The following is a 27,530-nucleotide window of genomic DNA, read 5'->3' on the forward strand; positions in this document are numbered from 1 at the left end:
GTTTATTTCCTGAGATTGCATTGCAACTGCAGAGAGCAGCTGGGTGATCCCAAGACAGACACAGCTGCTTTTAAGGTGTTGACCAAGTCATAGCATTGTAGAGTTGGAAGGGGCCACAAGGATCATCTGGCCCAACTCTTTGCAACAGGCAGCAAAACCAATGAAACCATTCCTAAGAAATAGCTGCCTAGTCTCTTCTTAAAAACTTCCAGAGATGGGGAGCCCATAACCTCTGTAGGTACACTGTTCCACGGATCTTACCATCAGAAAGTTTTTCCTTATATTTCTATGAAATCTTGTTGCCATGGGCCTGCTATTCTAGTTTCTGTGATCATGGAAAAGAGTTCTTGGTCAACAGTTGCTGAGAGGTGTATCTCCAAAGCACAGTTATTTATGGAGTCCTTGGTGCTCTCTGTGCTTGGTGGTTGGCTTGCAGACGTTTCATGACCCCACTAGGTAACATCATCAGTGCTCCTGATTGAGCACTGATTGAGCTCCTGATTGAGTACTGATGATGTTCCCTAGCTGGGTCATGAAACGTCTGCAAGCCAACCACCAAGCTCAGAGAGCACCAAGGACTCCACAGTTCAACCCTGTACTACATATATTCTCTTCCATTGGAACAGTTACTTACAGTATTATTTTATTCATGCAACTTATCTACCACCTCAGTGCTCTGAAGGCAGGTCACAGAGCTTATTATAGTAATGACAATTTAAAAATGCACTTGTAAACTTCAGTTACAAAAGGATGTGTGGATGTGTGTGTAGATAGACAGACAGATGTGTGCCCACCCACCCATCCCTGTGTCTCTACAGCCAGTCCCCAAAGATTTTCTGGAAAAGCCAAGTTTTTCTACTTGCTTTTTAACTATATTTTTATCTCTTTGAATCCAAAGTGCTGAACAGCTTGAGGGGCTTTTCCACTTCTGCAAGCAGCCAATAGGGTTATTTTTATTAAGCTATGCTAGTGATTCCTGGAAAACTCAGGAATTGTCCTCTGGCTGTGAGTAAATACCTACAGAAACTCTTTTTCAAAAAATTGCAGTTATAAAATGACCTGCTGCCTTAACCCAAACCATGTAAGATCTTTGAATTAAAGGGTCTGGATATACTGGCAATAGTAACTAAGTGTGCAAGTTCCAAGTTTAACTAACAAGAAGAAAATATCAGAGCGTGAATGTTTCTTTTTACACACCTGGATCTCAGAACTACTCTTTCTTGCATAGTGCCCCGGAATAAAGATTATGGAGAGAATACCTACCTTTTCATTTATTACACTCTCATCCCACCCTTCTGCCAAGAAGTTCAAGGTGGCCTACCTGATTAATTCCCCTACTTATTTCATTCTTATCATAATCCTATTACCTGGGCTAGGTTGGGAGAGAATGGCATCTCGAAAACATTCAAAGCCAGGTCTCTCTATTTTGGATATCAGGTGTTGCACAAATCAGGATACACCATTCTAAGTCCTGGACATCCAGACCATCTAACCAGAAGAACAGGACTTGAAGTTTAAACAATTCCCTGAAGGCATCTTTAAAACTGCAGCATATATCCAGGAGCGCTCTTGGGCAACCTGTTTACTCACAAATGACTCCTTAATCTTGGTGCCTATCAAACTTGTCGCACAACCTGAATATGAATGAATGAATGAACGAATATATACATATACATATACATATACATACATACATACACATATACATACACACACACACACACACACACATATATTTATATATATATATATATATATATATTTATATATATATATTTATATATATATATATATATATATTATCCACCCCCCACAAAGATGCCTCTGGGGCCCACAACAGCTCTAAAGCTTCCTTAGGCCATAAAAATAGCAGACGGCGGAGCCTAGCCCTGTGGGAGTATGGAAATACTTAGGAAAAAAAATATCATAGGTAAACTGGAATAGCAGTGAATCTGGGGGTGCTGGAGATGGTGATGGCCAGCAGGAATGTCTGCAGGTGGGAGGAAAAAGATAGGCCAGCTTTGATCGTGCAACTGCTGGCTTGACCTTTTTGACACATCCCTCCGATGCCCCTGACGGCCCGCAACTCCTTTGGTTTCTTTCCTGCTGTTGGATGTTTTTCGCAGGACAGTTCTATGTCATTGCCATTGTGTGTGAATGCATACTTTCAACATGCCAAGGGTGCCTGCTTGCCCAACATGTTTGGGAAATCTTGCCCTAAGTTTTTATGGAAACCACTCCATCAGGGGTCTTGAAGTGGCTTATCACAAGCTACTTAGAGGTGAAGCTGAAGATAGGTTATGCACATACATCCTTGGCTTGTCATTCCAAGTCCCAAGGGGTTGTGCTGTACACCAAATTCAGAACAAAAAAACCCACCATTATCTGCATTCATCCTGTAAACATCTCAGTACAGGATTTTGCTCCAGTTTCTCTCCTATCTGCCTATGTGTTCTACACATTGACCTGGAAATGGCCACCACTGACTGATCACACGTTCTACAACAAAAGGCCGCTGAGGTGCTCCAATTGTCTTTCCATGCCTCTTCTGCTCCCCATCTCCTACCATGTTGATACACCTCTGTTGTTTCAGTCACCGCCATCAATGAGCTCTGAAGTCTGCTGGGTCATTCAACCAAGCATTCAAGGCAGTAATCAGGCTAATGAAGATTGCCACAGAAAGAAATAACCCAGGTGAGATCACAGCTTTGAGCCCTGAGCCTTAGGAATGAAGAAAAGGCAGACTGAAGTGGTTGCTAATTGCTTACTGCAATTAACCACAGTGGTCCTCATTTAGCGACCACAATTGGCCCTTAAGCAAAGTGGTTGCTAAGTGAAACTGCAACGGTGCTTGTGACCTGACTTAGCTTTCCTTTGCTTTACAGACCTGCAAAAGTTGTCAATGCGAGGATTGGTCACAAAGTTACTTTTTCATCACCATTGTAACTTGAATGGTTACTAAATGAGGCAGTTGCTAAACGAGGACAACCTGTAAAAATCTTGTGGACAGTGAGAAAACCTAGACATTCTTTCTCTAACTTGGATGCTTGTCTCTGAACAATCCTCAAGCAACATCCTCTGGAATAAGACAGAATCCTAACCAAATAGATAAAACTGGGTAAATCAGACACCTCTAATTGTTAAAAGCACATTAATGGTGGATGAAATAACCAGCTTAACAGAGCTGGAGATTCAAATCATCTAGGTTTTAATTATTACAGCAATATAATTTTGAGTTTAAAAACATGACACAACTCGATGTTTTAATTCCATATAAATGTTAAACCACAGAAGTCATATAATGAAAAATCTGAATACAAGCCAGCAGTAGACTTTTAAGCAGATCTGACTAGTTCAGCTATAGATAAGCAACTCATTCATCCTATTTCTTGCAACCCAAGAACTCTCACACAGATGCTTGCAGAGGACAGTTTAAAAAGAGCTCTATAGCTGACATTCACCAAAGGGTCTAAACCATCATAAAGAAAATGATTCTGCAAACAAAGGGACTTCTGTTAGCAATCCTCTTTCATAAATCCCGTAAATCCTGACATATTGGCAAGACTTTTGAACATGAAATAAAATGAAGTATCACCTTACTTCTTAAAAACACTCCATAATGTCTGTAATTTGCCACAAACATTACAGAGAAGAATCAGCAAGAGCGTAATTCAAGAATTCTAGTAGTAATCTCTAAAGGAACATTTTACTGTTGGCTTTGTTCAGATGTGGGTTTTGTACAACCAGGAAAAAAATGAATGGAATTAAAGGCCTGTCTGTAAGACTCACGTGTCACCAAAGACAGTACAGTATTATCTTTCAAACAGGTATACAATTCCCAAACCTGGCCCAGCTAGATCCCAGACCGGTTTCCAGCATTTCCATCTGAAACGTGAAAGCATATGTAATTCAGGCCAGTGTCAACAAAAAGCGATCCCTGGGGCAGCTGAGAAATCAGGATGCACTCCCATGAACACTTATTGGAAAATACACCCAGCAAACTCGCTTCTAGGGAAATATACATGAAAGTGACCTATAGCGGCTTTATTTTCACCCTATTTGGGTGTGCAATACAAGTGAAATATGGGCAAGGAAAAAACAACTTGGTTTGGCAAAGCCAAGAGAAAATGAAGAACAGAACAGGAAAGAGAGATGGATGGACAGAATAAGGTCCTGGACTGTCCCTGGAAGTGCTGGAGATGGTCATGGGAACGGTCAAGCCAGCGGGCCCAACCTCTAATTCAGGGTTTCTCAACCAGGGTTCCACAAGAGGTCACCAGGGGTTCCCTGGGAGATCACAATTTATTTAAAAAATTATTTTCAAATTCGGGCAACTTCACATTCAAGAGGTAAGTTTTATTCTTTATTTTCAGTTTAAGAACACTGTCACTGCCTACTCATGAAAGAATAATAATTTTGTAACGTCTGGCCCGTATTTGAGCCTGAATGGGCACGGGTTCCCCGAGGCCTGAAAAAATATTTCAAGGGGTCCTCCAGGGTCAAAAAGTTGAGAAAGGCTGCTCCAATTTAAATAAATGAATAAACAAACGGAATAAACAAAAACAGCAAGACGAAACAAAATGTCTGAATTCGGAAAGGAAAACAAGTAACAAATGAAAATAAATGCAAACAAACAAACAGAAAAGTTTAGCCTTGATCTCAGCAAGCAAAAATGGGAGTTTCTTAAAGACACGGCATTTAGATTTTAGATTTAGGGGTCTGTCTTTCTTTCTTTCTTTCTTTCTTTCTTTCTTTCTTTCTTTCTTTCTTTCTTTCTTTCCTTTCTTTCTTTCTTTCTTTCTTTCTTTCTTTCTTTTTCTTTCTTTTTTGGAAAGAAGCTTCCAAGCAACCGCTTGTCCCAGCTGAAGAAGGGCTTGGTTTGTTCCCCAGATGCTGAGAAATCAGGCATTTACCTGCTGCCACACACCCCCTCCCCAGGTGATTTGCTTCATTTCCTGCATGGTAGATTGCCAACTCCTAGGCCTGGGCTGGGCTGGGCCTCTGGCAAAGTTCTAGCTCTCTGCCAGTTTTAAGAGTTGCTGAGTTGCTCATTTACTCTTGAGCCCAAGTTAAGGTGCAGATTATAGTGCTAGTTTTAGCCTCGAAAGCCCTACTGGTTTGGGATCAAGTCACCAGGAAAAGTTCCTGCATTCGTATCAGCCTCCCCAAAGTGCCTCCCCTTTGATTCTTCACCAAGAATTACTGGGCTGGTGAATAGCAGGAACAGGATATTTTCTGCGATGGCCCCTTCAAGGCTCTCCTCCAAGTGACAGCTATATAACGTTAAAAGAACCCTACAAACCTCTTCTTTTTTAAAAAAAAAATTATTTCTTTCGAAAACATTTGGATAGCCACCCTTCTTAAAACAACTCTAGGCGGCGGACAACCAAGAAAACAATATAAAACCAACAGCCGTAAAACTAAAAACAGAAAAACCAGTTTCTAATTCCAGTTTTTAATGGAAAATGGCTCCCAGTTTTTTTCTTGGGAGCCATTTATAAACTTTTTAAAATCTCACGCTGCTATGTTTTGCTTTTATTACTTTATCTGATATTACAAATAATTCCATTTTACATTGGCCACTCTTTTACACTGAGTAACTGTTGTTTTAAAAATGTGAAACTGGCATTATGAGCTACCTGGGCACGTAGCAAGATATTAAACTTATTCACTAAAGAATATAAAGGAAACCTAACCCAGACATAATGTGCCAAGAATCCTCACCCACTGTCTGCAAGAGTTGTCGGAAAGCTAATCACAAGTTCAGTGATCCTTTACACACGCAACTTCATGCAACAGTGTGGTTTTGCACAATACATTCAACTAAACAAAAGCAGAATTCTGATCTTGTGTATTACTTACTACGTTGTGTGAAGCAGCTACCTGTAAGGTAGGCAGCGCACAAATATTGAAAAATGAAGGAAGGAAGGAAGGAAGGAAGGAAGGAAGGAAGGAAGGAAGGAAGGAAGGAAGGAAGGAAGGAAGGGATGACCTATTTGAGTATATGAATCAACAGACCACATTATAGGAAGAAAACAACTGAGTTTTTAACTCAGTTAACCTGCCTTTAGATTCAGCGTGCTGTGTGAACCCAAGTCCATACATTCACCTTGTAAAACTGAGCAACAGGGACAGGAATAATGGAAAAAGAGAAAATTGTAGCTGTTTCCAACCACTGTAGTACTGAACCTTGGCACTGCGCAGGGGAGGGTGGACTAGATGTTCTTCAAGATCCCTTCCAACCCTCATATTTCAAGATTCTAATGCTCTCCATGCAGAAAGTCGAGGTTTTTTCCCCCTCTGGCATTTCTAGATTACACAGAAGACTATTCTAGGATGGGTCCCAAATCTCACTATAAAGGCCCTTTTAAAGCAGCCTGTTGAGAGGCAGAAGCCCAAACTGATCTGCCTTGAAATCCGAGATCTCTTTCTGAAGCAGATTCAAGAATTTGCCCATCATACAAAGAATGGAGACTACAGAGGATGCCATGGATAATTTCAGATGTAAAGACTACAGTTCTTCTCAGTCTCAAAGCTTCCTGGGGGAGTTTGTGCCAAACTCTCCCTCTCAGCCCAACCTGCACCACAGGGTTGCTATCAGGAATGGTCCCACCATCTCACATCTTTCCCCTGCCCCTTTGCCATAATACTACCTCCTGGCTGACCCACTGGCCCACTTTTCCCAACATGGCCAGGGGGAGGGGGCATTATTGGACAAGTCCCATCTTCACTGTCCACTGGGACACTGTCCATTGGGATGATGCTGGCCTCAGATGATAGGGCTCCCAAAAGGGGACTGGACTACAACTGCCATCACCCTGGCCATTTCTCATGCAGATGGGAAAGAAGAGGAGACACGGGCCCCCTCCACTAGGTGGGCCCATCTAATGCTTTTGACCACTATTTCTCAACCTTGGCCATTTTAAGGTGTGTGGACTTCAACTCCCAGAATTCTGCAGCCAGCCATGCTGGCTGGGGAATACTAGGAGTTGAAGTCCACACACCTTAAAATGGCCAAGATTGAGAAACACTGCTTTTGACTACAACTCCCCAAAACTCTGATAGCAGAGAACAATGGAGCTCTCCAAATGCTGATGGCCAACAATGCCCCTAAGCCCCATCTCTCCATCACACGGATTAAGAACAATGCCACTAAGCAGCAGCTTCAATCAGTCCTTTCTGCCAGTCAGGTTGGTTAAGGATGGGACTGCCATGCCCATCCTCCCTGCAGATGTTGACCAGTGGAGAAGCCGACAGAAAGCCAGAGGAATGGAACACTCCCCCGTAGGAGGGCAAAGGGGTCCCCAATAGTTGATGAAACCTCCTTCCCATCACCCACTCCTAGCAGCTAGGGAACATGGGAGTTGGAGTCCACCGCCTAAGGTTCTTGAATCACTCCTCCTACCGCCCAACCTTCCCAGGTGGGGATCATGGGATCTGGAGTCCCATGCTAGCCAGGCACCGCCAGAAGCAGCATCCTCCTGACTAGCTGGGGGGGGGGAGGCAGTGGGAGAGCCCATCCCACCCCTGCCCCAGTCCTGCTAACTGGGGGATCATGGGAGTCAGAGTCCACCCCTAAGGCTCTCGAATCGCCCCTCCTATCGCCCAGTCTTCTTAGCTGGGGACCATGGGAGTCAGAGTCAGCCCAGTCGGGCTAGGCGGGCACAGGCGCCTGGCAGGGGAATCCCCAGAAAGCGCACGCTCTCTGCCCGGGACGATGGGACCCGGAGTCCGCCCTCCCCAGGACCCCCGGCCGCGGCGCGCGTCCCCGGGGCTCACCCAGACGCAGAGGCCGTCGGAGAGCAGGTAGTAGGCGAAGTCCAGCGCGGCGGGGCCGTGGCCCGGCGGCAGCGGCGGCCGCGGCGGCGGCGGCGGCGGCTCGGCCTGGCGGAGGGCGCTGTAGGCGCTGAGCAGACAGCCCAGCAGGGCCAGGGCGCTGAGCGCCGCGTAGACGCGCAGGCTGGGCCACGGGAAGCGCTCCAGGAAGAGCAGCGGCATGGCGAGGGCGGCGGCGCGGCGCGGCGGGTGTCCCGGCAACAGCGGGCGGCCACACGCGCCGCGGCGCCCGGGGTCTCTCTCCGGACCGGCCCGGGCCGAGGGCTGCGCTGGCTGCCTGGCTGCCTGGCTGCCTGCCCGCCTGCCCGCCTGGCTGCCTGGCGGCCCAGGAGGCGGGGGCGGGGGCGGGGGCGGAGAAGGAGGAGCCGGGCCGGGCCTGGACGCCCGTCCGCCGCTCGCGCGCCCGCCCGCTCGCGGTGCCCCCTCGGCCGGACCGGGCGCGCGGGAGGCGGCGGCGCGGAGAGCGGGCAGGAACGGCGGGGCGCGTGCGCGTGCGCCCCGGGTCAGCCCCCCGCCCCCGCGAGGCCTCGCTACACTGTCGCCGGGGCGGCTCCCCGTCCGGGCGGGGAGGGCGCTGCGCCCCCGCGCGCTCCCGGCGCCCTGCTCCGCGGGGCCCCGGCCTGGCTCTCCCCGCCGGCCCGGCCGCAGAGCGGGGCTGGGGAAAAGGCTCCCGAAGGAGCCGCCCCCGCGGGTGGGGTGGCCCGGAGTCGCCGAGGGAGCGGGGGGGGGGCAAGCGGGCCGGGGCGCCGGACCCCCGAAGGGCCCGTGGGTTAGGGTTAGGGTTCGCGGCATTGGAGGTGGAGGGATTTGCGCGCGGATGAGGGGTGGGTCGTGGGGAGAAGAGTCACTTTTCTGTAAGGGGGGCGGCTATATAAAATATTTTTTATTTATCATATTTTTATGACCGCCCATCTCCCCCACTCGGGGGACCCACTTGGGGGAGATATAGATATACAATAGACAGACAGACAGACAGACTTGCATGTAATGCGTTATGTGGGGGACGTTTTGTATTTGTGGTGGTGAAGATCGGATATTACTTCTTTCAATATTTTTCCGTTTTTCTTTTCTTTTCCTTCCTGCATGCCTTTAATTCCCTCTGCCGTGTCTCCTTTCTGAGATTCGTTTGTATTTTCTTTTGCTAGGGTTCTGAAAACTTTCAATAAAAAATAAGTTTTTTATTTTAAAAAAAAAAGGACAAGGCGTGAGAAGCCTTCCCTTTTCGGTACTCTGAAGACTTAGCAGAGGTGAAGGGGAGGCAGACGGCAAGGGCACCAAAATTGGGAAGGGGGGTTGTGTGGAGAGGTACTTCAGGTGATGAAAAGGGGGACAGGAGAGCGTCTTTGAGGCCATGCTCCCCCCTGCAGGTTCCCTGGGGGATTTTGGACCAGTCCCTCTGAGCACAGCCTACCTAGCAAAGAAACACTGCAGAAGAGGGAGGGCCCCCTAAGCAGCTTTGAACTCCTGAAATACAAATTTATAAGCAAAATACTTTCTTCATGGCAGCGGGGCCCTGCCTTGGGAGAGTTACATCCTGCCTTGGTGATTCATCCCTTAAATCTTCATTCAGGCCACAGTAGGGCAGGGCTCAGAAACATCATCCATCACAAGGGTAACCTCTAGACTTTGATCAGGAGTCATCTGCGTCACAGCAGTTCTTGCGTGGCGTTCAGTGGCCACTCTGGACCGGTAACCTTCCGTACCAACCTGTGCCTGATTATCTTTATCACTGTTTAATGAACCAGCTTTAGCAGCAGCTGTGGGATTCCAGATGTTTTTTTAGATGACAGCCTCCATGATTCCTGGCTATGCTGACAGTCGAGCAACTGAATCTGTCTTTTTAATTAAAAAAATTCCCTTCTCTCCCCTAGGGGTGGCATGTGTCTTCCTCAACCTCGGGTCCTCCCCCAGAGGCCTGGGAGTTTGAGGGTTCTGCACAGGATCTCAGCTGTTCCTAGCCCGGCACTCTTCCGGACAGAGAGCTCTGATGTGGCTCCTGGGATCGGTTGGAGCCCCTCTCCCAGCTTGGGGGTCACAGCCCCGAGTGCTCCCACCACCACTGGGACCACCTTGGCCTTCCCGTTCCACATCCTCTCCGGTTCCTCCTCCAGGCCCTGGCCCTTCTCCAGCTTCTCATACTCCTTCTTCCTGATGTTACTGTCACAGGACACCACTACATCTATCAGCACCCCTGTCTTCCGGTCCTTGTCTACTACCACGATGTCTGGCTGATTGGCCAGTACCCACCTGTCCATCTGGATCTGGAAGTCCCACAGGATCTTAGTCCTGTCATTCTCCACGACCTTCTGTGGAATCTTCTGTCTGGACTTGGGGGGGGGGTCTGGCCCATACACTGTGCAGATGTTCTAGTACACAGTGCCAGCTATTTGGTTGTGCCATTCAGTGTATGCTGTTCCTGCCTGCCTCTTACACTTTGCCATTATGAGTGGCAGGATAGCATAGTGGTTAGAGTGCAGCCCTTTGATGCAGGAGACAGGTTTGAATCCTGGCTACCTTACCAGTAGGAATCCTTGGGCAAAGACCCTCTAACACTCCACCTGCCTACCTCGAATATGAGAGTGACATGAACTAAGAGTCATACCGGTTTGGATGTTGCCCAGATTAACAAGGTCCACGACAGATGTTGGGGAACCAGGACAATCTGACAATCCACCACTCTTCTGGTCCTTGTCTACTACCACAAGGTCTGGTTGACTGGCCAGGACCTGCTTGTCCATCTGGATCTGGAAGTCCCACAGGATCTTAGCCCTGTCATTCTCCACAACCTTCTGTGGAACCTCCCATCTGGACTTGGGAGGGTCTGGCCCAGCCTTTCTCAACTTTTTGACCCTGGAGGAAACTTTGAAATATTTTTCAGGCCATGGGGAACCCTGCACACTCAGGTGCAATTGTAGGCCAGAAGTTACAAAATTATATTTGTTTCCTGGGTAGCCCCCCCGCTCTCTCTCTCTCTATATATATATATTTGCATGCATGCATGCATGCATGAACAGTGCTCTGAAACTAAAACTAAAAAATGAAGCTTGCTTCTTGAATGTGAAGTTGCCTGAATTTGAAATAATTTTTTAAATAAATCGTGATCTCTCAGGGAACCCCTTGTGACCTCTCGCGGAACCTGAGGGTGCCACGGGACCCTGGTCTAGCCCGTACACTGCGCAGATGTTCCTGTACACAATGCCAGCTACCGGGCTAAGCTGTTCAGTGTATGCTGTTCCTGCCTGCATTTGTTATTGGTGGATATGAAGTACAACCAAAAATATAACAGTGCTAATAAAATCAAAGAGGAATATAAAGAATAGTGATTAAATGAGTGACATTTGTATGAGGTAAAAATATATCCATGAAGTGTTAATATAGAACTAGCTCAATTCTTTAACATATTATTAAATCTAGCCATATGGACCATCTGTTGCTCTGCCTTCTCAGTTTTGATACAACCTATTTCAGTACAATGACGTTTATGTAATAGATTCTTCATCCTGTATTATTTAGATGCCTTAAAAATTGAATGTAGGTAAGAGGGGGGGGAAAGTGGATATTCTATCAGTATTACAGTAATTACAGTTTCGGTTATTAGTGTTACAAGCATGATTGATGATTTGGCTTTTTTGTTCAAATAGAGCATTGGAAATGAAATGAAAACAATGAGGAGGATACATCTTAATCTGTCTGATTGAGGGCCATAAAAGGAAGGATCTCACAAGGAAGAAGAGGGTCTTTCCGATACGCTGCCCCTGAACCTTGTAAGGTGGGGTAAACCTTTTTCAGAAGCATCACAGCTGGTGAGAGGTATGCCAAAAGCCAAATTTAAAAGAGGCAGGGCAAGACAAAAATTATTCTAGTTTAAGTTGCGTTTAAACCAATGCAATAAACACAAATACCTCTCACATCTTCAATCCTTCCGTCCAGTCCCATAAAATTACAATTTGGTGGCCCGCTTTGTAATTGTACATAGAGATAACCAGGAGCCAGAGAAATCTGTCAACAAGCGGGGTAATGTGGTTTCCAAAAACCATTCCTGACACAAATCTAACCCCTGTATTTTGCAATAGCTGTCATTTCCAAAACCCTTTCAAGTGCACTTCAGTTACTAAGACAAGTAGCGCTTAAGGTATAGGCAATTTGGATCTTAAAATTGGGAACAGAAGGTCTTCTTGTACGTGGACTTACAGGAATAACGCAAACCAATCCTTCCAAGGTGATGCTACTTGTGCGGCTGTGGAGAACAGATGTAGCTCAGAGCTGGATTGTTATGAGGTTGCTATAATTATTACTGAGTGATGTCTTGAAAGGACTGCAAGAAATACGCCGCACTCCGAGAGCCACAATAATGCTACTTTTCCCAACCAAGGCAGCTAATTCTAATCCTGAGTCATTTGCTGTCCTGACCTTTCTCTTATCACAACCCACCCTCCTGAAGACCTTTAGGGAGTATTCTTAATAAAAGTTATACCAATTGTCTTTGAGTTAAAATAGGGAAGATTGTTAGAAAAAGGAAAGTGATTTAATTTATTTGCAGTCTCTCCTTGGGGAAGAGCTAAGTGGAATTTTTTTTGGCCAAATTATATGCATGTCCGATTTCCTAATACAGATCCGCTTTCCTATCTAACCCTTAGGAATAAACAAGGCTAATTTTTTTATACCTCTATACTGTGGTTTGTTCAACAAACTATGTATGAGCTTAGCCTAACTGAGGAATGTATATACAACTGGCTTTTTTCAAGGAGTCAGGATGAAGGCTTTTTAAAAAATGCAGTAGCATTGTAACAAACCAAAATAAAATTTAAACTTGGAAGGGAATTGCCATTATTCAGACATACTTATCCTGCAGTAAAAAGAAGCCTTAAAATAACAAAATCACCCACCACTGGAAACCAAATTGGCAAAGTTGCTTGTGAACATTCAGAGGCCAAGTATTAAAAGTGAAAATTACTTCTCTGCAATGCAGCAAAAACATGCAAGCCAGAAATCAGCATTTTTGCACAGAAGCCTGTAGAACAAATTTGCTGGCCTCAGCTGGTACGAGGCATGACACAATTTGAAACTTAGCTGTTATTTCCTCAGTGTTTTCAATAACTGAAATATGAACTCCTGTATATTTAGTCCACCTCAAACATCCTCTTAAACTATGTAAGAAAGGCAGAGATAAAAATAAATAGCATTGTGAGAGCTGCCAATCAAGCAGGATCAAGTTCCATGCAATGGGACATACCTTGAGTCCTTTCCTTTTCTCTTTTCTCTTTTCTGCCTTCAAGTCAGTTTTTGATTCCTGGCGACTGCCTGGACTGACCCCTGCAGTTTTCGTGGCAAGATTTTTCAGAGGTGACTTGCCACTGCCTCCTTCCTAGGACTGAGAGAGAGGGACTGGCCCAAGGTCACCCAGCTGGCTTCGTGCCTAAAGTGGGACTAGAGCGCCTGGTCTGCCGGTTTCTAGCCTGATGCCTTAACCACTACATCAAACTACCTGGTATCTATCCCATGCCCCAATTCAATGCCCTTGCCACCTTTTCTAGACAAAACTAGAGAAGCCAATCTGCTGGTGAAAAACTACACCTCAAATTTCAGCCATGTAATCTTTGGGGCAGCCCCAAGACATACCGCCTATCACCAGTTCTTGACATTTTTTTATTTCCCAAGATATGGTCAAAGGGCTGAAGTCCCCCACAGAATACCATGGTGCCAATCAGCACCATGAGGTAGAAATCTCTCTCGTGGGCATTTGTTTGAAAAGGAGCCACGCTTGAACACACAGCTGAATCCATTTTTGTTTAATGTTATTTTTAAAAAAAATCAGGTGACTATCACAACATAGGTGATTAAAATGCCATTACACTTCTTATTCCACTGTCCAAACAGTCAAGATTCACTTTCCTATTCAGATGGTAGAAAGTTGGGGAGGGGGAAAAACTGAAAGGAGGGAGACATAAAAAAAATCCTTGCGTCACATTTTCTCTTCTACATTTTAAAGCTGTTCTCACAGAGACGGCTTCTACTCACACTTCAGGAAATTCAGTTGTAAATAAAATTGAACCTACCAAAGAGAGGAAAAAAAACAATAAACCGAACATCTTGTATTCTCAATTAGAAAGGGTTTTTTTTTTAAATTTCTGGGAAATTGTTTGCATAATGGTTATCCCTCTGTACCATAAAAGACTCTGGAGCAAGATTTAGGCTGCATGCTTGGTTCACAGCACTTGGGGACTTTGGTCTCATTCCATACTGAGGACACAGGCAGCCTTTGCTTGGTGTTTGTGGCCCCCTGAACCCCTGCAAGACAGCACTTTCGAAATCTGGCCGCAAATTGCAAATTCTGGATGGCGAGACTTTTTTACTTGTTCTGCTCTGATCTCCCCAGCAATGTTGCTGCCATTCAGCTCCCCCTGGGTGTGCCCATTAATGAGAGCTCCTGAAAAAGTTTCCGCATTCTCAGGTTTCAAACCTCAGTGAATGAGATGAAGGACGAGCCATTTGCATAACACACGTATAAAGTGGCACTTTACTAGCCAAAGAACTAGAAGTTGCGTAAGAACAAAATTCCAGAACCTCAAGTTGTATCTATATCATCACACCATCACCATCACCCAACAGTAACACTGCCAGACATATAGAATACATCACTAGTGACGATACAGTGCAGTCGTGTGTAACAAAATGTCCCCTCCGCACACAAAAATAATGCAAGAGAATGCATGAAGGATTTGAAGTTCTTCATTAACAGAATCTAGTGCTTATTACTCTGGAGCAAGTTAACAGATACCCTGATATGGATCCTAAATTCACTTTAATATGGCCAGAGAAGAAGATTCCTGCTCCTTTGCTCCAGAAAATCCCTTTTTTCTCACAATCCCAGCTGCACAGAAGGAGAGGTGGTCACCTTTCCTTCCTGACTAAGTTAACTTGATCCAAGCCACTGTTCCCATACAAGCTCCCCATCCTTGAAATTGTCAGCCAGCCCCTCTCCCAGAAGAGGTCCAAGAAAGCCCCCCCCTTTCCCACAAAACACCCAACTGCGACCATACTCTACCTGCTCAGAAGCTGGGGAAGGCTGGAAATTATAGGACCGTAGCCGGGTGCGTTGTCATAAAGCTCAAATAAAGGAGCAGCTACTAGCTTGTAGTTTTTGGGGACCGCAAACAAAGCTAGAACAAGGTGAAGAGCTGGCTTAGTTTTCTTCGACCCAATTCACAGCACATGCAGAATAAAATTATCGGCTTTGTACTATGCCCGTCACAACTCGTACACAGTTCAGAAAGCGTAATGAAAGGGTAAAGCTCCATTACGCTAAATAATTTTAAGCCTACTGTATTCAGTGCACAATTATTTAGGAAGATGCTCAACGTGTCACATCGAATACTGGCTGAACCGATCTTCAGGAAAGCAGCAAAAGTTAGCTAAATGCTAAACTCAACTGGAGTGTGTGGCCACACTGCGGAATGTGCTTCTTAGAGTAGTATTGATAAATACGTAAAGTAGTTATAGTTAAGCAGAACTGGTGTAACATCAGGGTAAGACTGCTGGGTAGGACCAGAAAGGGCACAATTTTCCCATTATTGTTGGACTGCCTACCTAATCACCTATCCTACAGAATGAGCAAGCTGGGGCTGATGATATTTGAAGTCAAGCCTCTGAAAGTATGCATGGTTGGAGTTTCTGCGATGAAAACCATCTGATTAAAATCTCACAAAGATGCTGGAGGTAAAGCCACCGCCACTGTCCATGTATTGTGTGAAAAAATAAAGCAGAACCGCTTTGTACCAATGCCTATTAAGTTTCACAAAAAGCTTCTGGGAAAAATATTCAGGTTCCTGTTCCCTCTGGAGGCCCTAGAAGGTTGACCAGGAATGAGACGATGTCATTGAGAGATCTGGCACTGGCGAGTATCAACTGGATAGTGGCTGGGCTACAGGGTACCGGTCGTCTCCTTGAAACTTACTCTGAACTCTGGTCTCCCATCTCAGTGAAATACAGCCATTAAGACACTGCTGCTTACCTTTTTCTTGAAGCTGAACCAAAAAGAGTTTCTTGTGCTCTTTCGGTTTCGTAATATGAGCTGGAATATATGGGTACTGTGGGAAACAATAAAAAGGGTTATTTACTTGATATCTTGGGATCGACAGTTAATTAACCCACTTTTGGAAGAGAATGGGCCATGCAAGTATCATTTAAATCAGTGTTTCTCAAACTTGGCCACTTGAAGATGTGTGGATTTCAACTTCCAGCATGGGTGGCTGGGGAATTCTGGGAGTTGAAGTCCACACATCTTAAAGTGGCCAAATCTGAAAAACACTGATTTAAATTAATGAGTTGACTTCAATTCTCACCTGGGGGGGTTCAAAATTGGGTCGCCACCAGTTACCAATGCAATCATCGATGACCCAGTCTTGAAGTACGCCATCTTGACGACCCAGTATCTGTCAAAATACAGTTATACGTAAAATCTTAAGGTATTTCCAGGCATTTCACTGAGTGTTAAGGCCAACTGTCAGCATCTTTTATATCAACAATTGATTAAGACGTATTCAGCGGTTTGCCAAGAGCTATAGCCTTGTTTATTAAGAACACACACTTCCTATTTAATAACGTATATTTTACAATAATTATACCTGGGAAAACCGAACACACATTTTTAAAAGATATAATGAGTTTTAATTGTCTTACTAGTTTAAGAAATAATCAGGTGACACTATTATAAACTAAGGTCTATTCTTTGAGTAAAAAAATCCATTTAAGATGACAAATCAAATTCACACGACTTTGATGTGCCTGTAAGACTTCTAATGGAAAATGTATTTGCATGTTCCTGGAAAAAAGTATTCCTGCAGCATGCATTTTAAAAAGCATATTACAGGAATAGCCAAGGGCTTCTTAAGGGCAGCTTTGTGCTTCTAGCAAAAGTTGCATGGCTTCCAAGAAGCACACAAAATATGTTCAATCTGCCAGCAAAAGACTACGCAATATGTTTAATATTAAAGGCACAGCACTGTATCGACTCCTTTTATGTGCTGTGACACCTTCTTACTCCCTTCCCTTCCTAGTATCATCCAGCAGTGATGAGTGCACAAACCTCTTCCACTCAGACACAGCTGGGCTCAAGGATCACCCTAGACCAGGGCTTCTCAGCCAGGGCTCTGTGGCACCCTCGGGTTCCACAAGAGGTCCCTAGGGGCTCCCTGGAAGATCACAATTTATTTAAAAAATCATTTCAAATTCAGGCAACTTCACATGAAAGAGGTAAGTTTCATTCTTTAGTTTTAGTTCAAGAACACTGTGAATGCATAGTTACAGGCCTACCCATGAAACGAATGTAATAATTTTGCAACTTCTGGCCGATATTTGAGCCTGAATGTGCAGGGGTTCCCTGAGGCCTGAAAAATATTTCAAGGTTTCCTCCAGGGTCAAAAGGTTGAGAAAGGCTGCCCTAGACAGTTCAATGCTGCCTCTCTATTTTGGATCACTGTGCTTTGCTCGCTCACCGGAGAGAGCAGGAAGCAGAGGACACGATCCGGTGTCACAACAGCAGGGGTCTCTTTTTGGATCAAGACCTCTGTCCCCCCTCCTCCCTTAGCCACCCCACTTTCTCAAAAACTGTGGCAAAATCCCCAAACCCCTGGAACAAACCTCAGGTGTCAATGGGGGGATTTACCCCCTGTGGTCGATGGAAGATGCAGACTAGAGCATTCTATTTCAAGTGTAAAGTCCACAACATTCCATTGACAGAGGAAGCCACTGAACTCCAGGTTAACTATAATACTTTCATAGCAGTTCCTCTGGCAAATTCTCAGGAATTTTTTGCTTTGATTATTCGACCAAGCAGGAAATAGAAGCTGTGTTGAAAGAGTTCCTGCTGATCCTAAAGAGTTATTTTTCATTGCCACGAAGGATGTGCTTTCCCCAAATCTCTACAACCACTCCTTCCAGTAAATTCTTATGAGGAAAACTGAAACAGCTCAAAACTCAAAATACATATTTAATGGATTTTCCTGAATCATACTTCCAAGAACGATTTTATTAACTCTAAACCACTTTTTTAAATCCATGTAGTAATGTAACTTCAAAAAATAAAAAAAAATCTTGAACCTGAAAAGGGGTGGTTTAGATCTCCCTTCCCCCACACTTGGAAAAAATGATATACTGGAAAAAAATAGAAAAAATCCAAGTTTATTCAGCATCTTTTTTCAGGTTCAAAATCACTTTATTACTTTAAGAACATAAAATGTGTTAAATATAAGTTTATTTGCACCTAAATAACATTCTTACATTACCTGCGAAAACTTTGCAATGGTTGGACAATTGAGTTCAAATTTACTGATAGAATTAATCTGTAAATGTTTTTGATGAACTTGTTCCAAATGGGCTATGGTTTCTGAGCTCTATCATTTCTAAATTACTACCTGAGAACCAGGAAAACAGTTAAAATTAAAAACACAATGCTTTCAACCTTAATAGTAAAATAAAGCCAATTATTATGTATTTGACCTTGGACTCCTCACAATATCCAGCAGACACAGGCCTGACTGGATGAACAAAAACAGGTTCACCAACCACTCAATCAAAGACGAGGTGGTAAAACTGGCCATGGGGAAGTGTGGTCTTAAACATCTGGAGGAAGCCATATGTAAATGTGGTATCTGCTCTTTTGAATCTCTTCGAAATACAACAGAGCCCATTGGAAAGATTATTCCTGGTCTCATATTTGAGAATTGCAGTATATTGCTTGCCCTCAAAATACAGGAATGATAATGAACCAATATTAAACATCATTTTACATAACAGTCTTCAGTCTAGTTTTTAGAAGTATAGTTTTTAGAAGTCATTCTGAGAAAGTGAAGGCCTGATGCAAAGGAACGTGAAGTCCTTGGTGCTCTCTGAGCAAAGGGATGTCTCGTTTTAAAAGGTTAATTCTTACTTCTAAGGCAAAACATGTATTCATTTTTTCCTATATTTGGGTAAAATACAAAATGTCTTGCAGAGAAAAATGGAGAAACCTCTCCAGGCTGCCCCTTCCCTAAATGATCCTTGGTTTCTCAGAATAAGCATTCTAATAAATGTAGTATCTACCTCTGTCATTAAACGTTTAAGACCTTCTACCTCATCTTCTCCTGGATTAAGTTCACCACCTGGCCTGTTGAAAACATAAAAGATGTGTTTTAAGTATGGTCATAATATTTTATAGAGGCAAAAAATATGAAACTAATATCTAACCTAAACCATAAAGAAATCAGATATTCACATTAAGCCAAGAGACAGAGGCACTAACACACTTTTTTGTTTATTCGTTCAGTCGCTTCCGACTCTTCGTGACTTCATGGACCAGCCCACACCAGAGCTTCCTGTCGGTCCTCAACACCCCCAGCTCCCCCAGGGACGAGTCCGTCACCTCTAGAATATCATCCATCCACCTTGCCCTTGGTCGGCCCCTCTTCCTTTTGCCCTCCACTCTCCCTAGCATCAGCATCTTCTCCAGGGTGTCCTGTCTTCTCATTATGTGGCCAAAGTATTTCAGTTTTGCCTTTCATATCATTCCCTCAAGTGAGCAGTCTGGCTTTATTTCCTGGAGGATGGACTGGTTTGATCTTCTTGCCATCCAAGGCGCTCTCAGGATTTTCCTCCAACACCACAGTTCCAAAGCATCGATCTTCCTTCGCTCAGCCTTCCTTATGCTCCTGTATTGCATACCTTTTAAATTATGGCCATCCATAAAGTAATCTTGGACAAAATTAATTATCTAGCTTTAAACTCAGTTTTGGTACAGAAATATCTTTGAGATAACTTCCCAAGAGAATGCTTGTTCTCTTGAACTACTCAGAAGCTCTTTCAATACAACAAATTAAGGTATCTTATGGTCCAGTAGTCTTCACTTAACAACATTATTTTAAAGTGATCTCTTTCCTACCTAGACATTACCAAAAAGGGATGCTGAAGAATGACTGCTCTGCTTCACAGCCGTAACTACTAGATGCATCATTTCTCAGGGCCCAAATTTTAACCCTGAATGACTGAACATCTGGCATGTAACATACCTCAAGATGCCGGGGGAAATTATCCAAAGATGTGGGCTGAAGTGTCATTGATTTGAAGATGACACCCAGTTTTCATTTCATCCAGTTCAGGCCGTGGATATCCTGAATCAGTACCTGAGCAGGTAAATGGACTGGATGAGGGCTAATAGCTTTACGTGAAATCCAGAATAGATGTTGCTGGTAGGCACACAGTCTGCCCAGGTCAGTTACGTCCAACCTCTTCGAGAGCTTGGAATTCCATGAAAGTTCAGTGTCAAGCGAAGACATTCTACATGTATCAGTTTAGTTTTGAATTTAGGGCAAGGATCATGTTGACATGAAAATTTTCATGTATTTAAATATCTACATACAGATGTTTGCTCTTAGGATAATACACTTTTTAAAAATGGAGCTTTTAGTGCAGTTTATTTCTTTAATATTCTGTGGAAATTAGGATTCATTTTTTCCATTCCAAGATAACCAAATACCAGTTGAAAAGATGAGAAGTTATAAGAGAGCAATCATAAAACATGTCTGGCTAGAAACTATTCCTCCACTTGAATATTTTGTAACAACTTTCGATTAATTCTCCCTTTTTAAAGAAATGATTGAATTTGGGCTTCCTGGTACAAAATACATATTCAGCAACCAGCTGTGACCCTCCCATTCAAACAGAAACTTGGGGCTTAGATCTGAAATACCCAGAATAAAATATGCAGTAATACCTTTCAGCCTAACCTACTTCACAAGACTGCCGTGGAAAAAATAAAAATGAAAAGTGCTGGAGAAATTATAGACAACAGGCCATTAAGTAATTTTCAGATCAATAATCTATTAAATATTACCAAAATCTATGTGTATTTGAGCTATCATACTGCCCAAGAATGCAGGAATACCAAATCAGAAAGTTTACTCCCCCAAGGTAGTTCAGTGGTAAATTGTAAAAGTAGAACTGTAGCATAAATAAAAACTATCACGTTGTTAGAATAAGCCTGTTTTTAATAAATACACACACACAAACACACACAGGCATGGAGCCAGGTTACCCAAGGGACCGCCTCTTCCCCGCTACATCAGCCTGTCCCACCCGATCGTCCAGAGAGGGCATGCTGCGGAGCCCGTCGCTAAGACAACTTCGGTTGGTGGGGTCCAGGAGGCAGGCCTTCTCTGCAGTGGCGCCCGCCCTGTGGAACACGCTGCCCCCGGAGGTGAGGTTGGCCCCATCGCTCCTGGCCTTTCGGCAGAGTCTGAAGACCTGGTTCTGCCGCCTCCCTTGGGGTGGAGAGGGGAACAGATCTAAATGGGGATGGCTGCTATAGACCACTCCTCCCACACTTGGACTGTTTTAGATTCTTTCGCCACTTGGACTTTTAATCTTTACTCTTATTTACATTATTTAATATTGTAATTTTATACTGTATATTTTATGATGGTTGTTTTAATTGATTATTGTAAACCGCCCAGAGTCCCCTGATGGGAGGAGATGGGCGGGGACAAACTGGGTAACTAAAACTAGAGAGAGAGAGATATAGAGATATAGATATTAAACCAGAAGGCAATTTAAAAAAAGACAGGGTTTACAACCCAAGCTGGATCACACTGATCAATAAAATAATTATTGTGGAGTCCTGGGTGCTCTCTGAGCCTGGTTGTTTTCTTGCAGACGTTTCATTGCCAGGCTAGGCAACTTCTTCAGTGCAAGGAGGGAGTGGGCCTTGCTCTCAGTTTATATACCGTGGATTGTCCAGTTTGTGTTGTAGTCCAGCAATTGTCCAGCAATCAACACCCAGATATGCAAAGATTAACACCAGGATTAACACCAGACGAACAATCAAACAGCACAATACACCCTAATCAAGGAACTATTAACTCAGGCAATCAACCAAGCAGCAAACAACAGCCCAATCAAGGGACTCCCAAGGAGAAACAAGACCCCTACCAACACAAGCAGGGCAAGCCACAGTATATAAACTGAGAGCAAGGCCCACTCCCTCCTCGCACTGAAGATGTTGCCTAGTCCGGCAATGAAACGTCTGCAGGAAAACAACAAGGCTCAGAGAGCACCCAGGACTCCACAGTTCAACCCTGAGCTACAAATATTCGCTTCGATTGGTAAAATAATGATTCACTGATTAAATTACTGGGAAAACAAACCCAGACAAAACCTTTTTTGGCATGAAAACTGAAGCCCACCTTAGCTTAAAAATACTAAATAAGCAATAAAAGCATTGTCGTAGTAGAAATAGCACAGCTGCCTTTGTGAAAAGCCACCTTTCTAAGAATTCATCATTCAGTATCAGATCTGACATCTAAAGATAATAAGCTGCTCAGTTTAAAATGGATGAGAAACGCCGTTAGCTTGGTCATCTGCGGCAGTCCTTGACAAAGTTTTGATAAAAACATCCAATCTTTTTTGAGCCAACAGCAAGCCACAACCTTCTAAAACTTGGGGATACCAACAGACAAACGTTTAAATGCCTTTGTGCGAGGGTATCCACAGGGAGGGAGGAAAAAAAAACGGTCAAGATGGTGCCCACAGCCATGTGATCAAAGCCCCACCCCCTCTTTAGTGCATCATGATGCACTAAAAAGAGGCAGGGTTTGGTCACATGGTTGTGGTTGCCACCTGGACCTTTTTGCCCCCCTCCCTGCAGACAACCCTGCATTTCTGTATCAATCTTTCCCAAAACACACAGGGGGCTTTGTAACATGAGAGAGACCATATGAAAATAAAGAGAAGAGAAATAAGCAACTGTAAGTCCTGTGTTTTTCTTAACCCTACATACAGGTAGTCCCTGACTTGTGACCATTCATTTAGCGACCATGCGAAATTATGAAGGCGCTGAAAAAGTGACTTACGACCAGTTCTCGCATTTACGACCATCACAGCATCCCTGCAGCCACATGATCAAAATTCAGGTGCTTGGCAACCGACATGTATTTATGACAGCTGCAGCAGCCCAGGATCACATGATCACTATTTGCAACCTTCCCAGACGGCTTCTGACAAGCAAAATCAATTGTTAAGTGAAGCCAGATTCACTTAACAACCACATGATTAGCTTAACAACCACAGTGATTCGCTTAACGACTGCAGCAAAAAAGGTTGTAAAATCAAGTGCAGTCACATGATGCCTCACTTAACAACCGTATCGCTTAGCGACTGAAGTTCCAGTCCCGATTGTGGTCGTAAATCGAGGACTGCCTGTAATAATCGGGAAGAAAGTTCATCTGAGGAAGCTTGAAAGGTAGGCACTGAATAGTAATTGCTTCCTGCCAGAGCAAAGAAGGCCTGGAGGGAGAAGAGGTACAAGAAGGAATGGCATTCCTATCTTTTCCCTACCTGCCACTACTACCATTCAGATAACCTCCCATAAGCTTGTTTCTCTTTTTGTGGCCTCCCAAATCAATCAGTTCACCTAGTCCAGCTCCCTGCTGAAGACCTAGTACTGCAACACGAGACGCTGATGCCGTCCTTGGCAAACAGCTGCGCAGCCTCTGCTTAAGAAACTCCCATCGCCTCCCGATGCTCACGAAGGGGGCATTCACTTACAATTTGAAGAAGGTTGTGCCCAGCTGCAACAGCAGCACGTGAGGCAGCCGATGTTCATGTACGATGAGGACCCCCTCAACTGTCCGCCGCATTCCAATCTTGTCGAATTCTTCCCTCATGCGCTGGAATCGGGCAGCTACAGAACTGTCTTTCTCATAGAGGGGTTCCTTGGTCCCAAAGGTGTAATTTGTCAGTGGATATCTGGAAGGAAGGACACCTTAAGCACACAATTTCAGGCCAACTATTTCAGGCTTTTATCACAGCTCTCTAGAACACAGTATTGTATTTTAGCTCGTTACTGCTGCCTCCTTCCAAAAGGAACACACTCCTGAATTTAAGACACCTCTTCAGCTGAAACAAGACAAGATAGAAGTATTTATCTACCTCCATTACCACATTCTGGATAAATCTAAGGTGAACCTCTTGTATGGAAATTAAAGTATTTGGGGGAAAAACTTGGGTTTTCCACAGTGCACAACAAAAGTTTTTTCAGCTCTGCTGGGCACCTTGAAGCAGCAGCCTCTGACTCTCCTGTATAAATGTATTATTGGGCAGATAATTTGAAGGAGAGAATGTCAGGGAAAAGGCTTTGACTGCTCCCCTCCCCTTCTTGTCACAAGAGAATCAGGCAAACCTCAAAAGCCCAATGTTTCCTTTCACTGCTGGGGACCCAAAGACAATAGTCCTCAGTCTCGGTTGTGGACGGAAACCAGAATTTGTTTTAGCGCTGCACTTCCTACCTGCTAGTAAAGAATCAACATCTACTTCTTCCTCCTTTCTCCCTGGTCCTAAGCTAGAAGAAGATGATGTAGCTGTATCTCTAACTTTCAAGCAAATTCTAACTCAGAAAAAGTGGTGTTAAGGAGCCTGATGGAGAGATGGGAAGGGGAGGGCTCCTGAACTGGAGTTCTAATTCTTTTTCACAAACTGATCTACAGAATGTAACACAAGAACAATGGCTTTTCCATGCAGCTACGAATAATTCTAGGCTGCACCAGGTAAAAGAAGTCAGCACATTTCTGTCAGCTATCATGGGCCTCTACTACCATTGCAGCATAAGATTTACACCTTGCCAGCTCTGGAGAATAGAGAGAGAGTTTTTCTGAACACCCAAGAGATTGATGGTTCTTAAGAGATTGATGTAATTCAGTAAACCGTTTGAGACAGGGTATTTCTGATGAGGATGGCCATCAATTCACAACCCGCTGCTACACCAATCTCAAAATGCATCTTTATTTACTACATTTTCCCTAATCTGGAGGATGGAGATAAATAGAAATAAAATATCCCAGCGTTATAGCTGACAATCCACTCAAAGATATACTGGGCTCTTTGGGACACATTAGGAAGTGTCAGGTTGAAGAAGGGAGGTTGCCTTCAGTTATAAGACTACTGGAGCTCCAAGTTAGAAAAGCCTCACTTAAAACTGGAAGTTACTAATGATAAGGGTCAGCTGGTTTAGGAGAATCAGTCTGTTTCATGGCAAGTTTCAAAAGTGTGTTCACCAAAACGTCTATATCAGTGTTTTTCAACCTTGGCAACTTGAAGATGTGTGGACTTCAGCTCCCAGAATTCTTCAGCCAGCATGGGAGTTGAAGTCCACACATCTTAATGTTCCCAAGGTTGAGAGATACAAATCTCTATCATAGCTATACCATTCCAGCACTTAGTGAAAAAACCTCCCAAATCAAAGATTGTACTTTTATTGTGTCCTAATACATTATAGGGACACGGTGGCGCTGCGGGTTAAACCGCTGAGCTGTCGATCGGAAGGTCGGCGGTTCGAAACCGCGTGGCGGGGTGAGCTCCCGTTGTTAATCCCAGCACCTAGCAGTTCGAAAACATGCAAATGTGAGTAGATCAATAGGTACCGCTTCGGCGGGAAGGTAACGGCGTTCCGAGTCGTCATGCTGGCCACATGACCCGGAAGTGTCCTATGGACAACGCCGGCTCCAAGGCTTAAAAACGGAGATGAGCACCGCCCCCTAGAGTCGGACACGACTGGACTTTACGTCAAGGGAAACCTTTACCTTTACCTAAAAATGTTTAGTATTGTTTTGCAGCAAAGATATCGGGCAGAGGTTAACCTCGACGCTTAAGAAAATTTCCACATCGTCTTAAGCATGTTGCACCTTAACAGGCAATTTGCACACTCAGTTATGAATCACTACCAAACTACGGCACAAATTATGAGTGCAAACCAAACACCAAGAAAGTACACACACTTCTCGTGAATCACGTGCTGCAAAACTATATAGTGTGCCTACAGGTTTGGATCAGGAACCGCAGCACAAAAATATCACACACATGGACTAGGTAAATGTGTTCTCAGAAAGTGTCCAGCAAATGAACTGGGTGCAAACCATGCAAAAGGTAATTAGAAGCACATGTGTGAATGAGCTTTCATCTTTTTTTTTTTTAACATCATAGAAGGGGTGCCAAGGACAGCTGAGAAGAGAGCAAACCCACTATCAAAAGACCACAGTAAAACAGGCATTCCCCAGAGCCACAATTTCAATTTTCATGGTCTGTTCATCAACCAGAAAGCTCCTGGTTTTCAGCTGCATTCACACAAGCCACGAACTTGGTTACTGAAATAACCCATTTGGGGAGAAGGGGTGTCTCATAAAACACTAAACCATGAATTATTTAACGAGTTATTAAATTAAATCATGAGTTATTTAAAGGAGGCCACCAGGTATTTTAGGACCATAGAGCAGACTGGGAAGTTAAAATTCCTGGGAGAAGGACGACAAACTACTTCCATACTCTTGCCAAAAAACTTCATGGCTATATCCATGCCCAGTCAAACTCAGGAGAAAGGAGTCTATATTTTGCCCAGTTCATGGAGCAGCACACGAGCGATCTTAAAAATATTAACAGGGATCTGTTAAGAATTTGGATGGGAGACCACTAGGAAATCCCAGAGCCACAGACATCAGATATTCCGATCTCCCCCGGATGGGAGACCACCAGGGAATACCAAGGCTGCAGTCTAGGGGGGCGGTGGCAAACCCCTTCCGCGTGGTCAAGGAAGCGAGCTGGACGCGCATTCCTGAAATGACCAGGAGTTGGGCTCAAAGGAGCCCTTGGATCGTGCCGGGATCGTTAAATTCGCATTAAGGCAGATCCCGCGGGGCTCGTCCCAAGCGGCAGAGCGAGAAAAGGGCAGCCCCTGCTCACGAGGGAGCCAGGCGCCGCTGCCAGGCTGTGTTCGCCCCCCAGGACCCCGACTCGACCCATGTTCTGGTTTCACACAATACGCCGGGCCCTCAACTGACCCAACGGGCTCAGCCCCCGAGAGCGAGGCCAGCCCGGGCCAAGCGTGCGGCTGCGGAGGAGGACCGGCGCCCACTCACAGGTTGATGGTCCGCTCGAGGGTGAGGGGCTTGCTCTGCTGGATGTATTTGTTCCCGAACTGGTTGACCCCGCGGGGCCAGCCGGTCTGGGAGCGGTTGGGCGGCACGACGGACATCGCGGAGGCGGGGCGGCTCACAAGGCCACCAGCATTCCCCGGCCGCGCGGATGCTCCAAGGCGCCGTCCCTCACGCCGCGCTCGTCTTACACCCGCCAAAGGGCGCACCGGAACCACCAGGCCGCACTTCCGGTAGCCATAGAGTCCGCAGAGGCGCCGAGCGGCTCCGCCCGCCAGCCCACCGGGAATGCCACAGGAAGGCGGGACCAAAGAAGCGTCCTTCTGTCGTCGACAGCGGTGGAGGGCTGTGGCCAATAGGAACGAGGCGACGAGCTCTGCCTATTGGGTGTCAGAAGGCGCCTGTGAATGCTCATTGGCTCTCCTCAGGCCCCGCCCCTCACTTAGCGGTTATCGTTGCTGGTAAGACGACCATAGAGTACCATATCTGTACCTCTTTCAAGAAAAGGAAGTCTCCTATAAATGTTAGTTGCACGTTTCTTCCATGAACGTCCATGTTTACTCATGTAGTAACGTTCATTTATGTTGGTGGCGGTAGGGGGACTCCATTTCCTTTCGCAGGAAGTCCCGCGCCTCCTCGAGGCCGCTCCTTTCGAAGCTTTCCCTACTCTCCTCGCTCTGATTGGATAGCCAGGCTTTAGACCCGCCTCCCAGCCGCGCGGCCCGCCGCGGGCCCTGTCGGGAGTCG

General features: G+C 44.9%; 2 protein-coding genes across 2 annotated transcripts in view; both read right to left on the reverse strand.

Moving 5' to 3' along the window:
• AMFR (autocrine motility factor receptor) overlaps window positions 1–8,087 on the reverse strand; it is a 31,603-nt gene extending 23,516 nt beyond the window's left edge. Inside the window, exon 1 of the mRNA XM_063313234.1 lies at window positions 7,780–8,087. Within this exon, the coding sequence (XP_063169304.1) occupies window positions 7,780–7,998 (219 nt within the window). The 5' untranslated portion in view covers window positions 7,999–8,087. The remainder of the gene's footprint in view (window positions 1–7,779) is intronic.
• A 5,523-nt stretch (window positions 8,088–13,610) lies between these two features.
• NUDT21 (nudix hydrolase 21) lies at window positions 13,611–26,998 on the reverse strand. Its single transcript, XM_063312927.1, has 7 exons — window positions 26,769–26,998; window positions 23,410–23,610; window positions 18,916–18,979; window positions 16,179–16,268; window positions 15,848–15,923; window positions 14,882–14,996; window positions 13,611–13,888 (listed from the first exon to the last, which is right to left on the reverse strand). Exons 1-7 carry the CDS (start codon window positions 26,882–26,884, stop codon window positions 13,867–13,869), a joined length of 684 nt encoding a protein of 227 aa, XP_063168997.1. The 5' UTR covers window positions 26,885–26,998; the 3' UTR covers window positions 13,611–13,866.
• Window positions 26,999–27,530: the final 532 nt, after the last annotated feature.

Source organism: Candoia aspera, chromosome 11 (genome assembly GCF_035149785.1).
Source record: "Candoia aspera isolate rCanAsp1 chromosome 11, rCanAsp1.hap2, whole genome shotgun sequence".
Lineage (NCBI taxonomy): Eukaryota > Metazoa > Chordata > Lepidosauria > Squamata > Boidae > Candoia > Candoia aspera.